General features: G+C 36.0%; 1 protein-coding gene across 1 annotated transcript in view; it reads left to right on the top strand.

Annotated features, from left to right (window-relative positions):
- Positions 1-15,991, top strand: part of PIBF1 (progesterone immunomodulatory binding factor 1) — a 133,272-nt gene extending 117,281 nt beyond the window's left edge. Inside the window, exons 16-17 of the mRNA XM_054163097.1 lie at positions 13,471-13,650; positions 15,866-15,991. Of these exons, the coding sequence (XP_054019072.1) occupies positions 13,471-13,650; positions 15,866-15,922 (237 nt within the window). The 3' untranslated portion in view covers positions 15,923-15,991. The remainder of the gene's footprint in view (positions 1-13,470; positions 13,651-15,865) is intronic.
- Positions 15,992-17,403: the final 1,412 nt, after the last annotated feature.

Here is a 17,403-nt window from a genome sequence, read left to right as displayed (position 1 = left end):
TTAATGTGGAGTTTATAATCCACTGGGGTGTTTGGGGGGGGGGGGGGGGGGGGGGAGACCAAGACCGCAACACAGCAAATATAACCAATGTAGTTCTTTGTATGTTGTCAATAGAAGTCTTCTAGAAGGCATGAAAACTTTAAAAAAATGAGATAGTGGTGTAAGAAACACCAATGCAAGGCTTTAAAAAGGTGTTCTCTAACTGCTGAGATCAGTTTGAGTTTATATGAAGGTTTTAATTTACACTACCTTCTTGAAACTGCTTAGAATCACCTGTGTGCAATGCAGTCTGGCAATACAGTAGCTTTTAATCTAATGAACTAGTATTGTGAAACTATTATAACAAGAAATGCAAGGTTAAAATTTATGACCTAAGCAGTGCCAAATGAAGGCTGTTTATAACATTGATTAATTTCCTGTAACACAATTGTTTATGCAGACAGGATTAGTTATCAACACATGAATATTATATAGTGGTTGAAAAGATATGAAAACCTGCTGATATTTTATCTCCTTTACACATCTGTGCACTTGTGGTACATCAGCAGCTGTGCACACAAGTGATAGAATGTAAACTTGCTGATCTAGTCACCTGCTTTATTGACACATTCATGTGTTACTGTGCCAAAGCTTTTCAAGTGAAGTTAGCAACCAGAAACTGGGCTCTGGGTATCTGCTGTGGGACAAAGTAGAAAACATGTAGTAGTAGTTTAAATAAACCTATTTGATATCAATCAATTAAGTGGATACAGAGACATGGGGTTTGATTGCTGTTTGTTTACTTAAATCTGTCTAGCTTATGTCAGTAAATGGTGGTGTCACTCTAAATTGGAGTGCTAAATCTGCTAAATATGTGTACCTGAATTGGTGCAGATCTTCAACTGGATGGGTTAAAATGTGTTCAGGTTAGCCATTTTAAGCTCCTGTTCTTTTTAAAACACGTTACAGTCAAAAACTCTTACTGAGATGTGCTTGCTAAGATTAGGCTTTCCAGGTCAATATTAAAATGCCAATTGCCTAAGTGACTGTTATTCTGAATTTATTTTCCCATTAACAGGCCAGAAGCTTTCCAAATCTGATGTATAAGTCACCATTTATGAGTGAGCCTGATGTTTTGCTTTTACTAGTGTGCATTTTTCCCCATTTCCAGGTTTTCCCTGTTTCCTAACAAAAGGACAAAATAACGCCGTTTAGTAACTGAATATTCTCTGGCCTTCATCACAGTAAATGAACACTTCACAAGTATTATCTTTACACCTTAAAGCATAAGAGTACTGCTACCATTGTTCTGCAGAAGCAACAACCACCATGAAAAAAACAGTGCTTTGCCCAAACTCCCCAGTGTTTGTGGTAGAGGTTAAGAGTTCTCGTGTCCTAATGCAATATCTTAATCATAGTCATTCTTCTTTCTTTAAATGTCACTGTTCAAAAGCCTGAAAAGAAAATCTCCTTACTGTTAGTTTTTCCTAACTAGAGACAGATTAACTCTTTTCTCTAAATCACATTCTTATGTATGGACTAAGTATAGTTTGGAAGTAGTTTCACAAGCAAATTACATTTTCACTTTGTATCATTCCCAGAATTTTACATTTTCATTCATTTTTTAATCCACACCTCCTGAAAAAGTCCTGTGAGTCTCTTAAAACTTAACATCTAATGATTTTATAAGTTAGAACTGTAGAATGGACATACACACACATATTTACATACATACATATATATATTATACTTTCTGGGAAAGAAACAAAAAGAGAGAAAAAAAAAATCACAGCACGTTGCAGTTCTCATGTGAATGAGTTTGAAAGTGTAGCTTATTTTGTCCCAGCAAACAAAGAATCCGATGGGATGCAAGAAAAGAGGATAAACATAAGGCATCTTTGTGTAGGTAACTAGTAAAAGTAGAGAAAAAGAACAAGTGAGAAAGAAAGGTGAAGTTAACATAAGACAGTTATTTAATTATCTTTAAAATGAGGAAAGTCTGATCTGTTTGTGGTTTTTTTTAGTAAATGGTTACCAAATACGTCTTCCAAGTGTGTATGACATTGAAGAGAGTTCACGTGAGCACACAGGAGGAACAGATAATAATTAGTCCTGTTAGGATATGCATAGTTTGTTAATTGCTCTAAGAGTTTTTTAAAGAGCTTCTATAAATTATCAGGCTATGGTTCCCAAGAATTTATGCATGAATCTTGATGAGTGTTAGACTTGAAACATGGCCACATGAATTGTCAGAAGCATTTGCAATTGCATGACAATTGTTGCAAAATTTTAATGCTTCCACAGTGTCTGAGAATCTGGTCGTTGTTCTGCTGCACGCATTCATCTTATGTTAGTATTCTGCACAAACCTCTGCTACTTCTCTATAGTTGCCCTGTTAGTTTGCCTACAAAAGTGAAATAAAAGACTTCTGAGGAGAAGCATGGTCTCCTGACCTATCTGTGCTTTACATTACTTTGACTAGTTACTCCTATGTTCTCATGTTTATCTTGCTTACTTACCCTCTTTGGGGAATGCTCTGCACTGCTAAATTCTCTATGCTCACAGTTTCATTCCTTCTCAGCACTGATGTTTAGGACTCACTATGAGTTTTCTGTATTTCTTTATAAGTCATAATTTAAAGCATGTCTGATACTATCGTTAGCTGTAATTAAGTAATGGTGAATAAGATTGGCTTTATGTTCTAGGTTACTTCTAGTCAATGTGTTTGATTTAGGAACCTGGAGAGCAGCAACAGCTTCCCTCTTAAAAAAAGAGAGGCAGGGAGAAGTTCAGAGGCTCATAAAAAGCTTTGGAGTCATAAGGGGGAGGGCAGAACGTGTTTAAGCAGGGGTGGAAGCTTAGTGGATGAAAGGAGAAAAGTGCTTTGTTAGGGGAGAGGGGAAGGAAGGGGTATCTGCAGGGGTTGGGAAGACACAACTGAAAAGAAGTGATTTGTAACAGGTGCCTTCGAACAGTCTCCAGCGCTGCCTCTTTCCCCTGTTTTCTGTGTAAAAGATTGTACATGATAATGTCAAAATTATTTGTGTTTCTAAAGTGAATGACTTCCTGCTCATCTATGTGCTGCAACTTGTTTTATATGGAAAGGAGAAAAAAAAAAAAAGGGCAAAAAAAAGCTGATGTACAATGCTTAGCTCTCTTTTTAAATGTTAAGCCACAGAGTAATTATCATTTTTCTTATGCTACGTTTATGTTCCAAGACTCTAGTTTCTATTAATGTTCTGCATGTTTTCTAAGTAGATTACAGGGACATTTCTGCATCACAAGTAAGCCCCGGAGCTATTCTCAGCTTAAAGCTTGGAGAAACAAAGTGACATTTACATTGCTAAATGAGTGTAGAGAAGTTTCTGGCTCATTTTTCACAAAGAAAAGTATGCTCCTAAGCAGTATTTCTCATGTTTATTATCTGGTTTGTTGCTGTTCAGCTTTAATAAAACTTGAATTCTGAATTGCAGTGAATTTAGGGAAAAGGAAGGACTTAACAGCTGGGTGCATTCATTATTTTCTTGGAGCGGCATTGTCCAGAATGTCTTATTAGTTTTCATATACATTCTTCAAGCAATTATCTTTCCATTCTCAGTGGTATACCCTAAATGGTGATTTTTGCTCAGGTTTTGCTTTGTGGTTTTGTGGTTTTTTAGAACAGCACAGGGTTTAGTAATATCAATCAATGTAAGTGAAATGTAAGTACGTTTTCACTCTCAAAAGTATGACATTTCATAGACAAATTTTAACTTATTTATGGATTATGGATTGGAATTGGCGTGCATTTTAAAGTATGGCTTTTTAGAGAGACAATTAAGTGATAAACATTTTAAAAAGAAATCATTGGATGTTGAATAATGTGAAATTGTTCAGGTTTTCTAAACATTTAATCCATTCATTTTTCATGTATTGGCTATGAATACTTCCATCACATTCTGCGCCTTATCCATCTGGGTAACAATTTTACTTTTGCTCACTTTATGATAGCATTTGAATATTACCAAGTGGAAAGTGAATTTAAATACTCTTTAAATACCAAAGACAGGGAGAATCAACCTAAAATGTTAGCCTCTCAGAAAATGCAGAGACTTGTACATAATAACTTAGGCAAATAAGGCTGTTTTGACATGTTAGCATTTTTAGCATCTGTTTCCTGTAAGTAGAACTTACTCAGAAAGCATACTATTTAATAAACTTGAATTTGCATAAAGAAATGCCAGAATGGCTCAGATTAAAAAAATGTTTGAGGGTTTAGTCCTAGTTGTAATTGCAAATATATTTCTGATCTTCAATACAAAAAGTGAAAAAAGCTTTCAGAATTTGGCATGCAAGTTCTGAATTACGAGAAAAAATATTGCCTGTTTTTTCTAAAGAACCTTTAACTGGTAAGAACAAATTTAAGATCCATCTGAAATAGGCAGAGATTTTTGTGTATCTAAAAAGACAGAAGCTGTTCACTGCAGGGACTGGGCCATTTTATTGTTGCCACAGTTATAATGCATTCACCTTATAAAACTGCCAGTAGTCACAGATCTGTCAGTTCATTTAAAGTTTTATATGCACTGGGATATAGAGAACTCCTGAATTAAGTGTAGTGCAGAGAAGCTATCAACATCCTGCATATGGTCTGGCATCTTTCCACCACCCAGTTATCAGGTTCATTTGTTTGATCAGAACATTTCATACTGTCTTCCAGATTCTAGCTTTACAATGTGTATCCATGTGCCTAGGATTACCATATGTGCAGATCTCGTACCAGAATTCTTGCTGACTTCTCATATTTCCAGTACAGCTGCAATTGAGGATGTAACTATGTCAAATACACTCTGCCTTGCATGAGGGATTAAACCCTGTCTTCTGATGTTTTCTTAATTGCATAGGTGGTTGTTAAAATCTTCTTGGAGCTCTATTACACATGCAGGTTCTACTCCTGATAGGCACAAGCCCAGAGTTTTCCAGTGTTGAAGCTGAATTTGCACTGCTTGTGCCACTCTGTTGTATCCATCTGCAGTCATAAATAGTGGAATGGAATGACATACTATTTGCTTCATTTTGTGGTCACACCTAAATGGAGCTTCTGTGGTGTATTTCTAGTATTTTACACTTTCTAATCATTAATATTAATGCCCAGTGTCATTAATTCTTTGATAACAGTGTTGGTCTTTTTTCATTTTCAGTCAAAAAAAGGGAGACAAATATAGCCCTTCCGCAGTGTGTCTTTATCAGTTTGGCAGAAATAAAACCCTTGAAGAACAGTTCTAAAGTAATTATTTGTGTGAATTGTTGGGACTTCTAAAGAGGAGACTTTCTAGGTACTGTATGACTGTATGTCTCTTTTTCCTAAGTGCACTCTGAAGTCAGAGTACCATGCTCAGACTTTTTCTTTGCATATGTTGAAAGGTGGGACCAGGTTCTATTTCAGTCCTCTGCTCTGTTGTTCTCCAGAAATATGTCAGCGACTTGATGTTCTAAGCCAGCAATCTGTACAGAAGGCTTCATGTGTTTACTTCATTTTAACTGGTGAACTCCAATGATCCTAAATAGTACTACCAGTGTAAAGATGGTTTGAGCAGTCATTTATCAAGTCAAATGACAAAGCAGAGACGGATCTTTCCTAATATTAAAAATCTGTAGTGTAGATATCTGCATCTGAAAATTATCTAGACATTTACAGTCAGAATAGAAAAACAGGCACTGTTATGGTGCAAATTGCCCTATCCTCAGTAAAATTAATTGTAACCTATGAATTTCTCACCAACAGCTATATAGAGGAACAGACAAGTTCATTGCCTAGTTTTAAATACTATAACTGAAGATATCTAGCAGTCCATTTGAGAAAGTCCATCTAAGTGTCCAGCCAGATGTTCCAAAACTGAACTGCAACCAGAGTTCTCGCAAAGAGCTCTCTCCATCTGAGCATCAGCTATTAAATTATATTTTATTTTTCACACACCTCTACTTTCACAGAAAATCACAGTAGGAATCTAATAGCGATCCAAGTAAGAAAATAAGCAGATGTCATAGAGGACAATATCCTTAATACTTTCTCTGCCACCACCTTATATGCCCATCAAGCTTGACCCTGCTGAACACCCTAAGATGGACAAATGTGAAGACAATTCCTTCTCAACAACCCTGCCCTACCCTTTTCCAGATTAAGATCACTTTCTCTCAAAAAAGGAGTTACAGGAAGTGTAAATTTACTTTTTATTTCTCTGAATCCTCCTAAGAACATTTATATATTGAACATGAACTTTTAATTCTGGAGAGACTGATAAAAAAATCTGAAATGTGCTCTTCACTAAGCACTACCAAATGGATACAGCATTCTTAACTGCTGGTTTAGGTTTCTCAAATCATTACTTTTAACATATCCATAACCTCATTTTCTGAACCCTGCTTTTCCCTGTGCTGACTTGTTGAAGACTGCAGTATCTGCCTAGATGGGAGGATATGTGCATGTGAAGACAGATTGCATTGACTTAGCATGGGCATGTTTTTTATCTCAGTACACTTGCATGTTCTATTATAGCTATTGTTTTTATTGTTGTTAGTTTGGAACTTAATATACCCAGAACAGTCACCAGACTGCTAAAATCAAACCTACTATTTGGCTCTCACACTGAGAAGATTCCAGTCTCTAGAATCAAGGTGTAGTGCACTGTCTCTGGGGAACCAAGTTTTTTGTCTGGTCCCCTCTGTGCAAGGGTGTGTGGTGTCATGGGAGTGTACAGTCAGCTGTTCTTGGACGTAAAGACAGTGCTGCAATCTTTCATGTTTCTGCAGACTGGATACATATTTTTATTTTGAGTTATAGCTTAACCACATGGGGACCATATGGCAGTTAAAATGAAGAATAAAAGCTTTCCAAAGTAGCTCCTGAATGTGCATGCTTTACTCTAACAGTAGAGAAGACTTACAGATTGGAGGCAGAAAAACACATCTGCAGTCATCATCTTAGTGCTTGACTCACAAATTCTAAGAGATCTTAAGTTCTGGTCAGCATCTTTGAGAGAGACAAACCTCCAGTTTTACCCCTTCTTCAGATGATTTTTCTGGTTTTGTCATTGAAATTGGTTTTCTTGATTAAAGATTTAGCACCTTATCTGTGTTTCCATTATTCTACTGGGAATTTATGCGGTTTCTTCTATGGGAACACTTGTTAGTCATCAAAATTCAGTGGTTGTGCCAGAATCTGATACATTTTCTAGGACAGAAATTTCTTGTTAGGCTTCCACAATAGAAGTTCTGTGTTTTAAAATGGAGTTGTAATCTAAGGTGAAGTTTGCAATCATAAATTGCTATGTGATTAGGCAATGTAAAGCTAAAAGGAGACCATTTGCCGTGGTAAAGGTTCCATTAACTGCACATGCTGTTGTTGCCATCACTTTTGCTTCAGAGGATATTTGAATGCAGTAACCATGGGCTCTGCTGTATGAGGAAGAAGCCAGATGGACCTGACATCCGTTGGCTTCTTCTGTGATGATTTTAGTGATAGGAACAAAACATTAAATTTGCCATCAGAATATATCATCTTCAGAGAATTAGATGTCTCTTCCTCCTGTGCTCTTCCAACTGTTCAGTTCAATCTCTGTAAAGTTTCTTTTTAAGATCATTCATTGTATAGAGATTATTTGAAGGCATGAGACTTCATTGCTATAAGAACATAACAGGTTGGACTTGATGATCTTTGAGGTCTTTTCCAACCTTGTTGATTCTATGATTCTATAACTGACATTTATGTAATTGATTCCTGGAAGCCAGGTGCTTTTTCTTGAGACTGCTATTTTGCATTTGCTTCCAGAGCATGATACATAAATATATATCACATTAACTACATATATAAATTTACATGTTTATTGCAATTATAGACACATATATATAATGTTAAGTGTCTAAGCAAGATTTTGAGTGCACAGAGAGGATCCTTTCTTGCTTCGAGTAGAGTAACATGACAGTGAGATCAAAAAGTCCTTATATTTGTTGACACTGCACTGAAAAGAAATGGAATTACTGTCCTGATCAGTACCTGTTAGGGTTCATGTAGGCAATTTTTGCATATACCTCATCAATTATTTCCATGATAAAACAGCATTCCCCTGTCATTTTCCATATTAGACAATTCTTTTTTGTTTTCATTATGTAAGTTATTATTTTGTAATAATATTTAATATTACACTAATTTTGAATTTCCATCATATTGAATTAGATGCTTTTCTAATACAGGAAACAATGTTAAGAGAGATCCCTTTATAGTATCTGTAACTCAAAATACGTTTGTGTTTTATATCACTGCATGCCTTATTTTTTACATTTGCTCATCTAGTTACATTGCTTGTTGAAGGAATCAAATTTTATCATTCATATTCCCCAACTGATCTTCAGTCTCCTGTTATTGTAGGAATAAATTCAGTTATCCATAATAAACAGATTAAAAACAAATTTTCAATAAAACACACAAGGTCAGATATCAGCAGTCTCAGATTCTTATGAAATATGAGTAACAAGCAGATAGCATCCAACTATATTGCCTTTTGTACTTTACCTTTTAAAAAAAGATAGACACTGCTTTGGTTTGGTTCCTTTAACACTGCTTTAAAGCTTGATGACTATAATATGATACACCGTTTTTGCAGACTATTTAAAGTTCCACAACAACAACACTGATAGTATTTAGCCTAAGAACAGGGTAGAAATAGGGAAAAAATCCCAAAGCAGAAAACATTTTAATTGATGAACATCATGGAAAAGATTGGTGCCTGTCCTTTGTCAGTACCTAAATACGTCCTTTTCTGTTTGTTTATTGGCACACAATATTGCTTTTGCTATTTTTAACTCAGGTTGTTAGACACTATAGTACCAAAAATGAAGTGAAATAAGCAAGTAAGTTCTTCTATTTATGGTGCAATACATGTTACCTTACCTCACCTTCTGCTGCATCGTTCCCATTCTTCTCAGTCTGTTCATTCTAATCACTTATTTCTAATTCCAGCTACTTTATCGTTGTGTATACAAAAGCTTCAATTGTTCTTTCATAGTAATCTTCATTACATGTGAATTAATCTACATAGGTGGTATACAGGATGTTAGATTGTTCTAAAGTACGTTCAGGAAAACTTACATGAGTAGCTATCTGTGGTGTGAAAACCTGTTGTAAAAATGCAGTTCTTTTTAACACAGCAATTCAATACTTCAATATGTGTTCAAGAAAAACAATGCTTGTGTATTGGCTATTCAGGATGAAAGCGTTAGATGACATAGAAGGAGAGATAAGAGGAGTGAGGTGAGAAATGTATTCAGCTTATGACAAGTAAATTTAGGTATCTAAATGGAGGTATGTCTGTGGTGAGACAAGTGTCATACTTTGTTCTATAGTCAATAGCAGCCTAGTCAGTATGGCTAGTGTTGTTACAACATGATTCAGCCACACACCAATAGGTGTCCACTTCTGAATGAATCACTTTCCAAGCTATGCTGTCTGTAATGGAAAATTAGATTCCTAGCTCATGTGTAGATGCTTATGTTTAGAAACATAAAGTTAGGTCTTATAAGCCAGAGTTTAAATCTCACTTAAAGTGTTACACAGGTCATTGCTTTTTTTTTTTTTTTTTTTTTTTTTTTTTTTTTGACATTTGTGCTGGTAGATAGAGCAGGTTAGCATCCCTAACAAAAAGTGCCCAGGTGGCCAAGAAGGCCAACGGCATCCTGGCCTGCATGAGGAATAGTGTGGCCAGCAGGAGCAGGGAAGTCATTGTGCCTCTGTACTCTGCATTGGTTAGGCCACACCTTGAGTACTGTGTCCAGTTCTGGGCCCCTCAGTTTAAGAAGGACATCGAGACACTTGAGTGTGTCCAGAGAAGGGCAACAAGGCTGGGGAGAGGCCTTGAGCACAAGCCCTACAAGGAGAGGCTGAGGGAGCTGGAATTGCTTAGTGTGGAGAAGAGGAGGCTCAGGGGTGACCTCATTGCTCTCTACAACTACCTGAAGGGTGGTTGTAGCCAGGAAGGGGTTGGTCTCTTCTCCCAGGCAACCAGCACCAGAACAAGAGGACACAGTCTCAAGCTGCGCCAGGGGAAGTTTAGGCTCAAAGTGAGGAGAAAGTTCTTCACCAAGAGAGTTGTTTGCCATTGGAATGGGCTGCCCAGGGAGGTGGTGGAGTCACCGTCCCTGGAGGTGTTCAAGAGGGGTTTGGACGTGGCACTTGGTGCCATGGTCTAGTCATGAGGTCTGTGGTGACAGGTTGGACTTGATGATCTTTGAGGTCTCTTCCAACCTTGGTGATACTGTGAAAATTCATTGGGTTTCTGTGGACAGACTTTCAAATACTTAATAACAGAGTATAGCCCTGATACTTGTTTGTATAGATGACTCTCATTGTACATAAACAGTGATTTTGTGCCAGGTACATACTTCAGCTTTTTCCTTGTTTCATCTTGACCCAGCTTTTCTTGATAACTGCATTATTTTCCATGCATCTGCACTGCCACATCCCCACAGAATACTGCATAAGCAGGGAGTGGGTGTTTGTGTTCCCAAAGTTTGAGACAGTGAGAGCAAAGCTGTAAAGCCAGCAGGCAGAGGAGCTTGGTGAATCCACTCAGAGGTGTTAGTACTCATAGTCCTCCCAAGAAGGATTGCTGTCCAGCTGTCCAAGGCCAGAGCCCTCAGACCTGGAAGCCTCCACACTGTGACACACAGCTTCCGTAGCATGGCTTGCTTGTACATCCAGGAGCCAGACTGGCAAGACCAAACACCTAGGACAGAAACTGGGACATGTGAGCTTTAGCAATACTGTTTCTACAGTGCACTGACTAACTGAATACCATAAGTAAGCAATTTGCATACCTCTGTCTGGACCTAGGACTATGGACTTGACACAGCAGAAATGTATAAAAATTTAAGTAATTTATTTCTCTTCACATCTTTCTTTACATAGCTCATCCTGAAACTATGTCCTTCTACACAAAACATTTTCCTCATCCTTCTTTATCTCTATACCTGCTTCCCCATTAATCTCAAGGTCCTGCTCACATTGGAACAAGTTCACATCACTGCTAGGCACAATCTCCAGAGCTTCTTTTTCTTTGCTATCTTTCTGGACCAACTTGCCAGTATTTTTAATATTACTTAATCATGGTAGCATAGTAACAGTAGCAGGTAGTGCTAATAACTCTCTGTTTAGAACTTAAAAGTAAAGCTAAGTATTAAGGTTGTGTTCAAGAGTAGAGAAATCTAAAGAGGTGGTAAAATTATTGCAGTTGACAGAACTTTGTTTTCAGTATTTGAAAACAGCAAATCTCTTGCAAATGTGTTGGGCCAATTTTCTTTTCTTGTTTAGCAGTACACATACCAGTGATTCTTTTGGATTCAGTGTTTCCTCTGCTATTTTGCCAAGTTTGTTAAGGTCTTTCTCACTAAATGTGGAAGGATTTTAGAATAAATATTAAGGAAACTTTAGCTAACTTCTCCTGATAAATTTGTCTGTGATGCCAAAAGAGTTTCTGAATTGTGGGCTAATTTGTCACCCCCACTCCTTGTCATTCCTTCCCATAGCTTCACATTAGAGACCTCTCCTGTCACAGGGGAAGCTGACTCTCTAGAGCCTATTCCTAGTCTGAAAACAGACAGGGCTGTCAAGTACAAGGCTAATACTGTGAAGTAGAGAAGACCTTAGATCTTGCTGAGTGGATCTTGACACAAGAGAATTTGATCCCACACGTAGAGGTTTCAACTATTTGTGAAATAAATCCGCTTGACAGTTTTTGGGTTTTGTCTTATTCAAACGTGCAACTGGTTGGTCCACAGAATACTGCAGTTCAAGTATAGGAACAGCATTTGTTAATGTCAAAACATTGCTAAGTACAATTCAGTCTCCTGTGATGGTGTATTTATTTGCTGTATATTTGCTTGAGTTATTTTCATCAAGAAATGCTGTCTATGTGTCGCTTTGGCAACATCTTTGCAGAGTTTACAACTTTGAAAAACATGTTGGCATCAACTGTGCAGTCCTTTTAAACAGCTGCTCTGCAGTCATGCTGTTTCAACATGCCACCACACATGGCTGAATTATGCAAATAGTTAATATTAAATGACTGAGATACAAGAACAATTTGTACACTCGATAAAGCCAGCCTGTGGAGTTCAACGTGCATGCATGTAACTGAGTTAGCATGGGACAATTTAAAGGCAACTTCATGATTCTTTTGACTTTGTATCTTGTTTACAGCAGTGGACAGACAGAAGGTATATGGCAGGACTGTTATAAAAGGCTGAGGGTTTTTTTTTAACTGATTACTACTAATGCAATGAAAATAGAATGTGTGTCAATATAATTTTTGGGCAAGTACTAAGAAATAGGTAAGATATAACAAAATGTTTATCATTCAGCTACAAATATAAATTACCTTGTTCTGACTGAGAGCTATGATATAACATTAATTATATAGAATGCTAACACATTAATAGTAAAGCTTATTGAAGGCAACAGCATTTGTACAGAGCAAGCAAACAAAACCAGTGCTAGTTAAAAAAATAATGTAATATTGTCTTAAAATTTACTTTTGGAAGTCTTTTCTACTGGCCCTGCTGTTCTAGTTTTGCAATAACAAATGCTCTAAATAATAATAGCACCGTGAATAATAACAATAAATAATGCCTTGGATTCTGTAACTTTTTTTAATAGTAATTACACCCATTACATGTGGGGGGAGAGAATCTTAGGCATTGTGATGAAAGATGACAGAAGAAGATGTGCAGTTACCATCAGAAAATACTATGTTTTTTCCTGTCTCACTCTCCTGCACATTTTGAATAATCTGTGTTGTTCAGCTTAGCAGTAAGATAAGGTTGCTTTTTAAATTAATCCAAATTGCTTGCAAAGCAAACGAGAAAGTCTGCATTTCTCTATGCATTTGTCTTTCTTTTCCCGTGTTGGAACTTCTGTTTTTCAAATAATTTATTTCCCACTCCAATCCTGGTTTTGCTGTAGGTCCTCTTGTGGATTGTCATTGATTTTTTGTTTCTGAGCTGGATATAAAGACAGATATCCATTTTTAGCAATATATTCGTAATACTTCTGTGCAAGACCTAGCATTTGAAAGCACAATTGGACACACTCACTCAAATTAGCTTTATACACTCACACTGGCCTGACAAAAAAAATTCAAGACTTATTTTAAGTTAAATGGAAGCTTAACTTATAAGAGATAGTGGATTCCTTATTATACAGTAAATGTTCTTTTTTACACCCTTTAAGCAACAGATATTCTGACTAGTGTAAATCCTGTATGTCTTTTTTTTATTTTCTTACTTTTACTAGTGTCCAGTGTTATTAGTTATGCCAAATATACGTTCATGCTTGTTAGATTTACCGATCCATTTCCACATTTAGGTTGGTGAATATAAACTTATCATTAACAAATAAATATTTAATAGTTTCAAATGTAATTTTACTGAATAACTTAGTGTTGTCCTTTTGTGGTTTTATAGGAACTAGCCACAATGAAACAGATTCTAATTAGTCTACATGGTAAACACTACGAACAAAATTTACCTCAGTCTCATACTGATGTAAAAAGTGCAACGGCAAAAAACAAATCAAGCCCTTCAGTAAAACTGCTGCCAGAACATGAAGATGGGAATATGTTTACACCTAAGCCTACGCTATTTGTAAGTACTGTGATAAGAGTAAGTGCCATAAGCTTTATTGATAAATCTCTTCACTTCTTAAAATGAAAACTGTGGCTTCATCCTGCAAGATGCATCTTTAATTCAGCTGAATACTTGCAACTCTTTCTGGGAATGGTCAAAGCTGAGGAGATAAATTATGGGTTATAATGTTATTTAGCTATTTGGTATTTCTACATCTTAAATTTACAATGAGCTAGATTATTTCTTTTAAGTGCCACTAGAATATTACAACATTAAGAGCAGTTATCAAAATTTTAATAGCTGAAGGGATCCACAGTCTATGTATACAATTTTAAATCTCCCTTGATCGTGTATGAGGTGACTGTGCATATGTACATAGAGAGGAGCAGAAGTGAGGAAACAGGTGTATTTATGTATACTTATGTACACATTAATATATACACACATTAATATATATTTATATTAATATATAATATATATTTATATTAATGTGTGTATATATCTAAATTATGGTTTTTTAAAGTACATGCCCAGTATTGATATCACCTCTGTTACTATGGATACATGATACTGCAGAAGTGTGATTGACATCATTAGAAACTAAATGCTTGGATTTTAATACTTCAAGTGTCTTACTTCAGCCTTGGTACCTCTAGTACTTGAAAGCTTCAATAAAATCCTTTAGGAGTTTCTGATTATGACTGTGTCTAAACTGATATATTTAAGAGAGCCAAGTTGCAATGCTGAATCAAAAAACAAATCGTGACATTTATTTACACTTAAAACTACTTTTCTTTAGGGTAGACTGTATCCACACTGCATAGCACATGTCCTATTTGGATTCAGGCATACATCTGTATAGTTCTTTTCCTTTTTTTTTTTACCTGGTGGAGATTTTAAAATTCATTGTCTTAAACAATATGAGGTTTATATCGCAGCATATCCAATACTGGGTTTATAATGCAAAATGTGGGAAATCAGCACATCTCTTGGATGTGTTATTGAGGGCATTTGGGGATTTCAGGAGTTCAAAATTTGTTTGGATAGCATCATGTAAGACAAAACACAGGCATAGCCAGTGTTGTCTCTTCCACGACCCTTGCAGTAGTATTAAATCATACTGTCCAAACCTCATCTTTGAAGGAGCTATTCAGTGCTTTTATACTTCGGAATTGTGACCAATTTATCTTTAAAAAATTCTAGGCTTTTCAGACTTTTGAGCAGGGAACCGAATATGGGCAGACAGCAAGGTTTCTTCCTAGATGGGAAAAGAAGTTAGTAGTGCTGTGAAAATCCTGCTATGCTATGAAAATCCTGCTAATTTAGGTCAATTTCTAGAATTTCAAAAGCTTGCACAGAGCTGATATTTTTTAAATTTTTTTAGCTGAAATCTTCAAAATAAAAGGAAGATGGATATTAAAATGTGATGAGATCTCCCACTAAAAGGACAGCTGAATAAAGTTGATTTTTTAATTGAATGGTTACTAGGTCTTGCAGGAAAGAACATATAGAGAGCAGACAGAAAATGGAACTAGAAAGGGACAAGTTTAGGGACAATAGACCAAGGAGACCATACGCACTAACACAAGAGATTATACCCAACCCTGAAAGCAGAACACTCTTTAACTTGTTCAACCTTCAGTTAGTTTTATATCTGTATACAAACAACAACCAAATTTGCCACAAGAATGTTAATCAATCCTGACTGTATAGCAGTAGCCTGTAGGATCATGAGGGCAAGGCAAAGTTGCTCACAGGTAATTCTCTGTGATTATAATACTTTCTACATCATCAGAAAACTCCTGAATTCTTTTATTATTAATTATAATCCTTTAAAGACCATATTTCTGCATGAAGTGTTGGTCAGTTAAGCCATACTTAAGATCTCTTTTCTAAGTTCCATCCCCTTGTCAACTGGGAGAGTCAGCTATTATTTCAAATGAAACCTATTTATGGCAGATTTGATTCATGCTTTTATTGTGATTGATATTGTTAAATGATTTAATTCTTGTTGTATAATCTTCTTTTTAAAACCCAGAAATAGGGAAGTTTAAATACAGAGAGGTACTAGTAATAACTTTAAATGCATAGTCTTGTTTTTAATTTATTTGTGTTTTGTGCAAAGAGCACAGTCACTGTGAACTACATGGGAAGGAAAGAGACTTCAGTGGAGACTGCATATTTTTCTTCTGACTTTCACTATCTTACCATTCCAACGTTCTTTCTTTTACAGACAAATAAAGAGGCACCTGTATGGTACAAGAAACTGCAGCAGAAAGCATCACCATAGCATTTCCCCCAGAATTATTCAAAATAATCCTTTGGGAAGCTTTTATTTGAAGAAAGTTATTTTCACCACAACAACGTGCTTTCTGCCACAAAAGCAAGCAACTGTTTAGTTTTTAACTCTGCTTTTCTGCCTGTCAAATGGTCTTCATGTGTCACAAAATAATTTTTAGATCTGTCCTGTGAACAAAATGTGTGGAAATGATGCATGCCATGGTTTTACTAACATACATTTGCAAACTTTAAGATAAATAAACACTAGCATATTGTGCACTTTCATAGTCTGGGCAGTTAAAGGATGTGTTATTCAGACTGTTCCAATTAATGCACGTTTCAGGTTTTTTATATTGTTTTTCTTGGCCCCTGTGTTTCATGCCACATTCCTTGCAACTATTCTGGCTCATAGAAATTTTTTAAATATACACAAGTTAGCATCAGACTATGTCCTGCTCTCCGTGAAGGGAATTCATGTCAGGTGGAAACAAAATTAATTCCTTACCAACCTTCATTTGTGCAGTTTGTCATTTGATGTCATCCCTTCTGGCAAACGGGTGTTAAAATGTTCTAAAAAAGCAATAAAGGAACATCTTAATTATCAGCGCTGACATTTAATTGTCTAGAGATACTGGCTTTAGTGTAGTTACATCAGTGTAATAATAAAAACAGAACCATGATGTGTGAGTACTGTAGCATGTAATAATGAAATGGATAATTTGGCATATTTAATTGTATGAAAATAAGCCACATCTTCCCAAGAACACAGTCTACTTATTCCACTCCCCCATCTATTTAGACTATAGAAAAGGCCTCTTAATATTTTAAAGCACTTTTGACTGCATATAGTACATTTCTATACATAACAAATATAAAGGATATTATTTGAGTGTATACTGAAAATACTGCTCAGATTTCATTAGAGGAAGTTCCTTTTTCTTACCTCCTTTTTTCCTTGACTATCTCTTCAACTGATTAATTGTTCCTCGCTAGACATGAACAACAATTATTTACTATATAATACTGAGCTGTATCAAGCTTATGATTCCTAGTTACACCTTTCTTCATTTTCCAAACAGCAGTTTGAAGCACAACAGTACTTCCAGGTAAGCTTAATTTTCTTTATTAATTTTTTTCTAATTCTGACAGGTTGAGGTAAAAATGCTAGCAATTGCACATCACAGGATTAAAATTATCATTCTGTGAGTGAGGAAGGCCAGGTGTGTAGACAGAGATAATAACTTTCATTAGGCTAACTAGCGTTCACTACGGAAAAAATACACAAGCCTTGGGCTCACAAACCTATCTGTACAGACATTCCTGAATAAACCTTGGTTTCCTGAAGTCTAGGGTTTTATCTAACTTCTATTTTTATGTGAATAGAATCATTAACTTTTCTGTCACGTAAAACAGCTCCCATATGCAGATACTAATTGTAGTAGATATTTTATATGATTCACACACAGTCCCCAGTTTAACTTCCTATACTAG

This window comes from Dryobates pubescens, chromosome 7 (assembly GCF_014839835.1).
Source record: "Dryobates pubescens isolate bDryPub1 chromosome 7, bDryPub1.pri, whole genome shotgun sequence".
NCBI lineage: Eukaryota > Metazoa > Chordata > Aves > Piciformes > Picidae > Dryobates > Dryobates pubescens.
The sequence above is the reverse complement of the archived record's forward strand: the minus strand, read 5'-3'. Positions and strand labels throughout refer to the sequence as shown.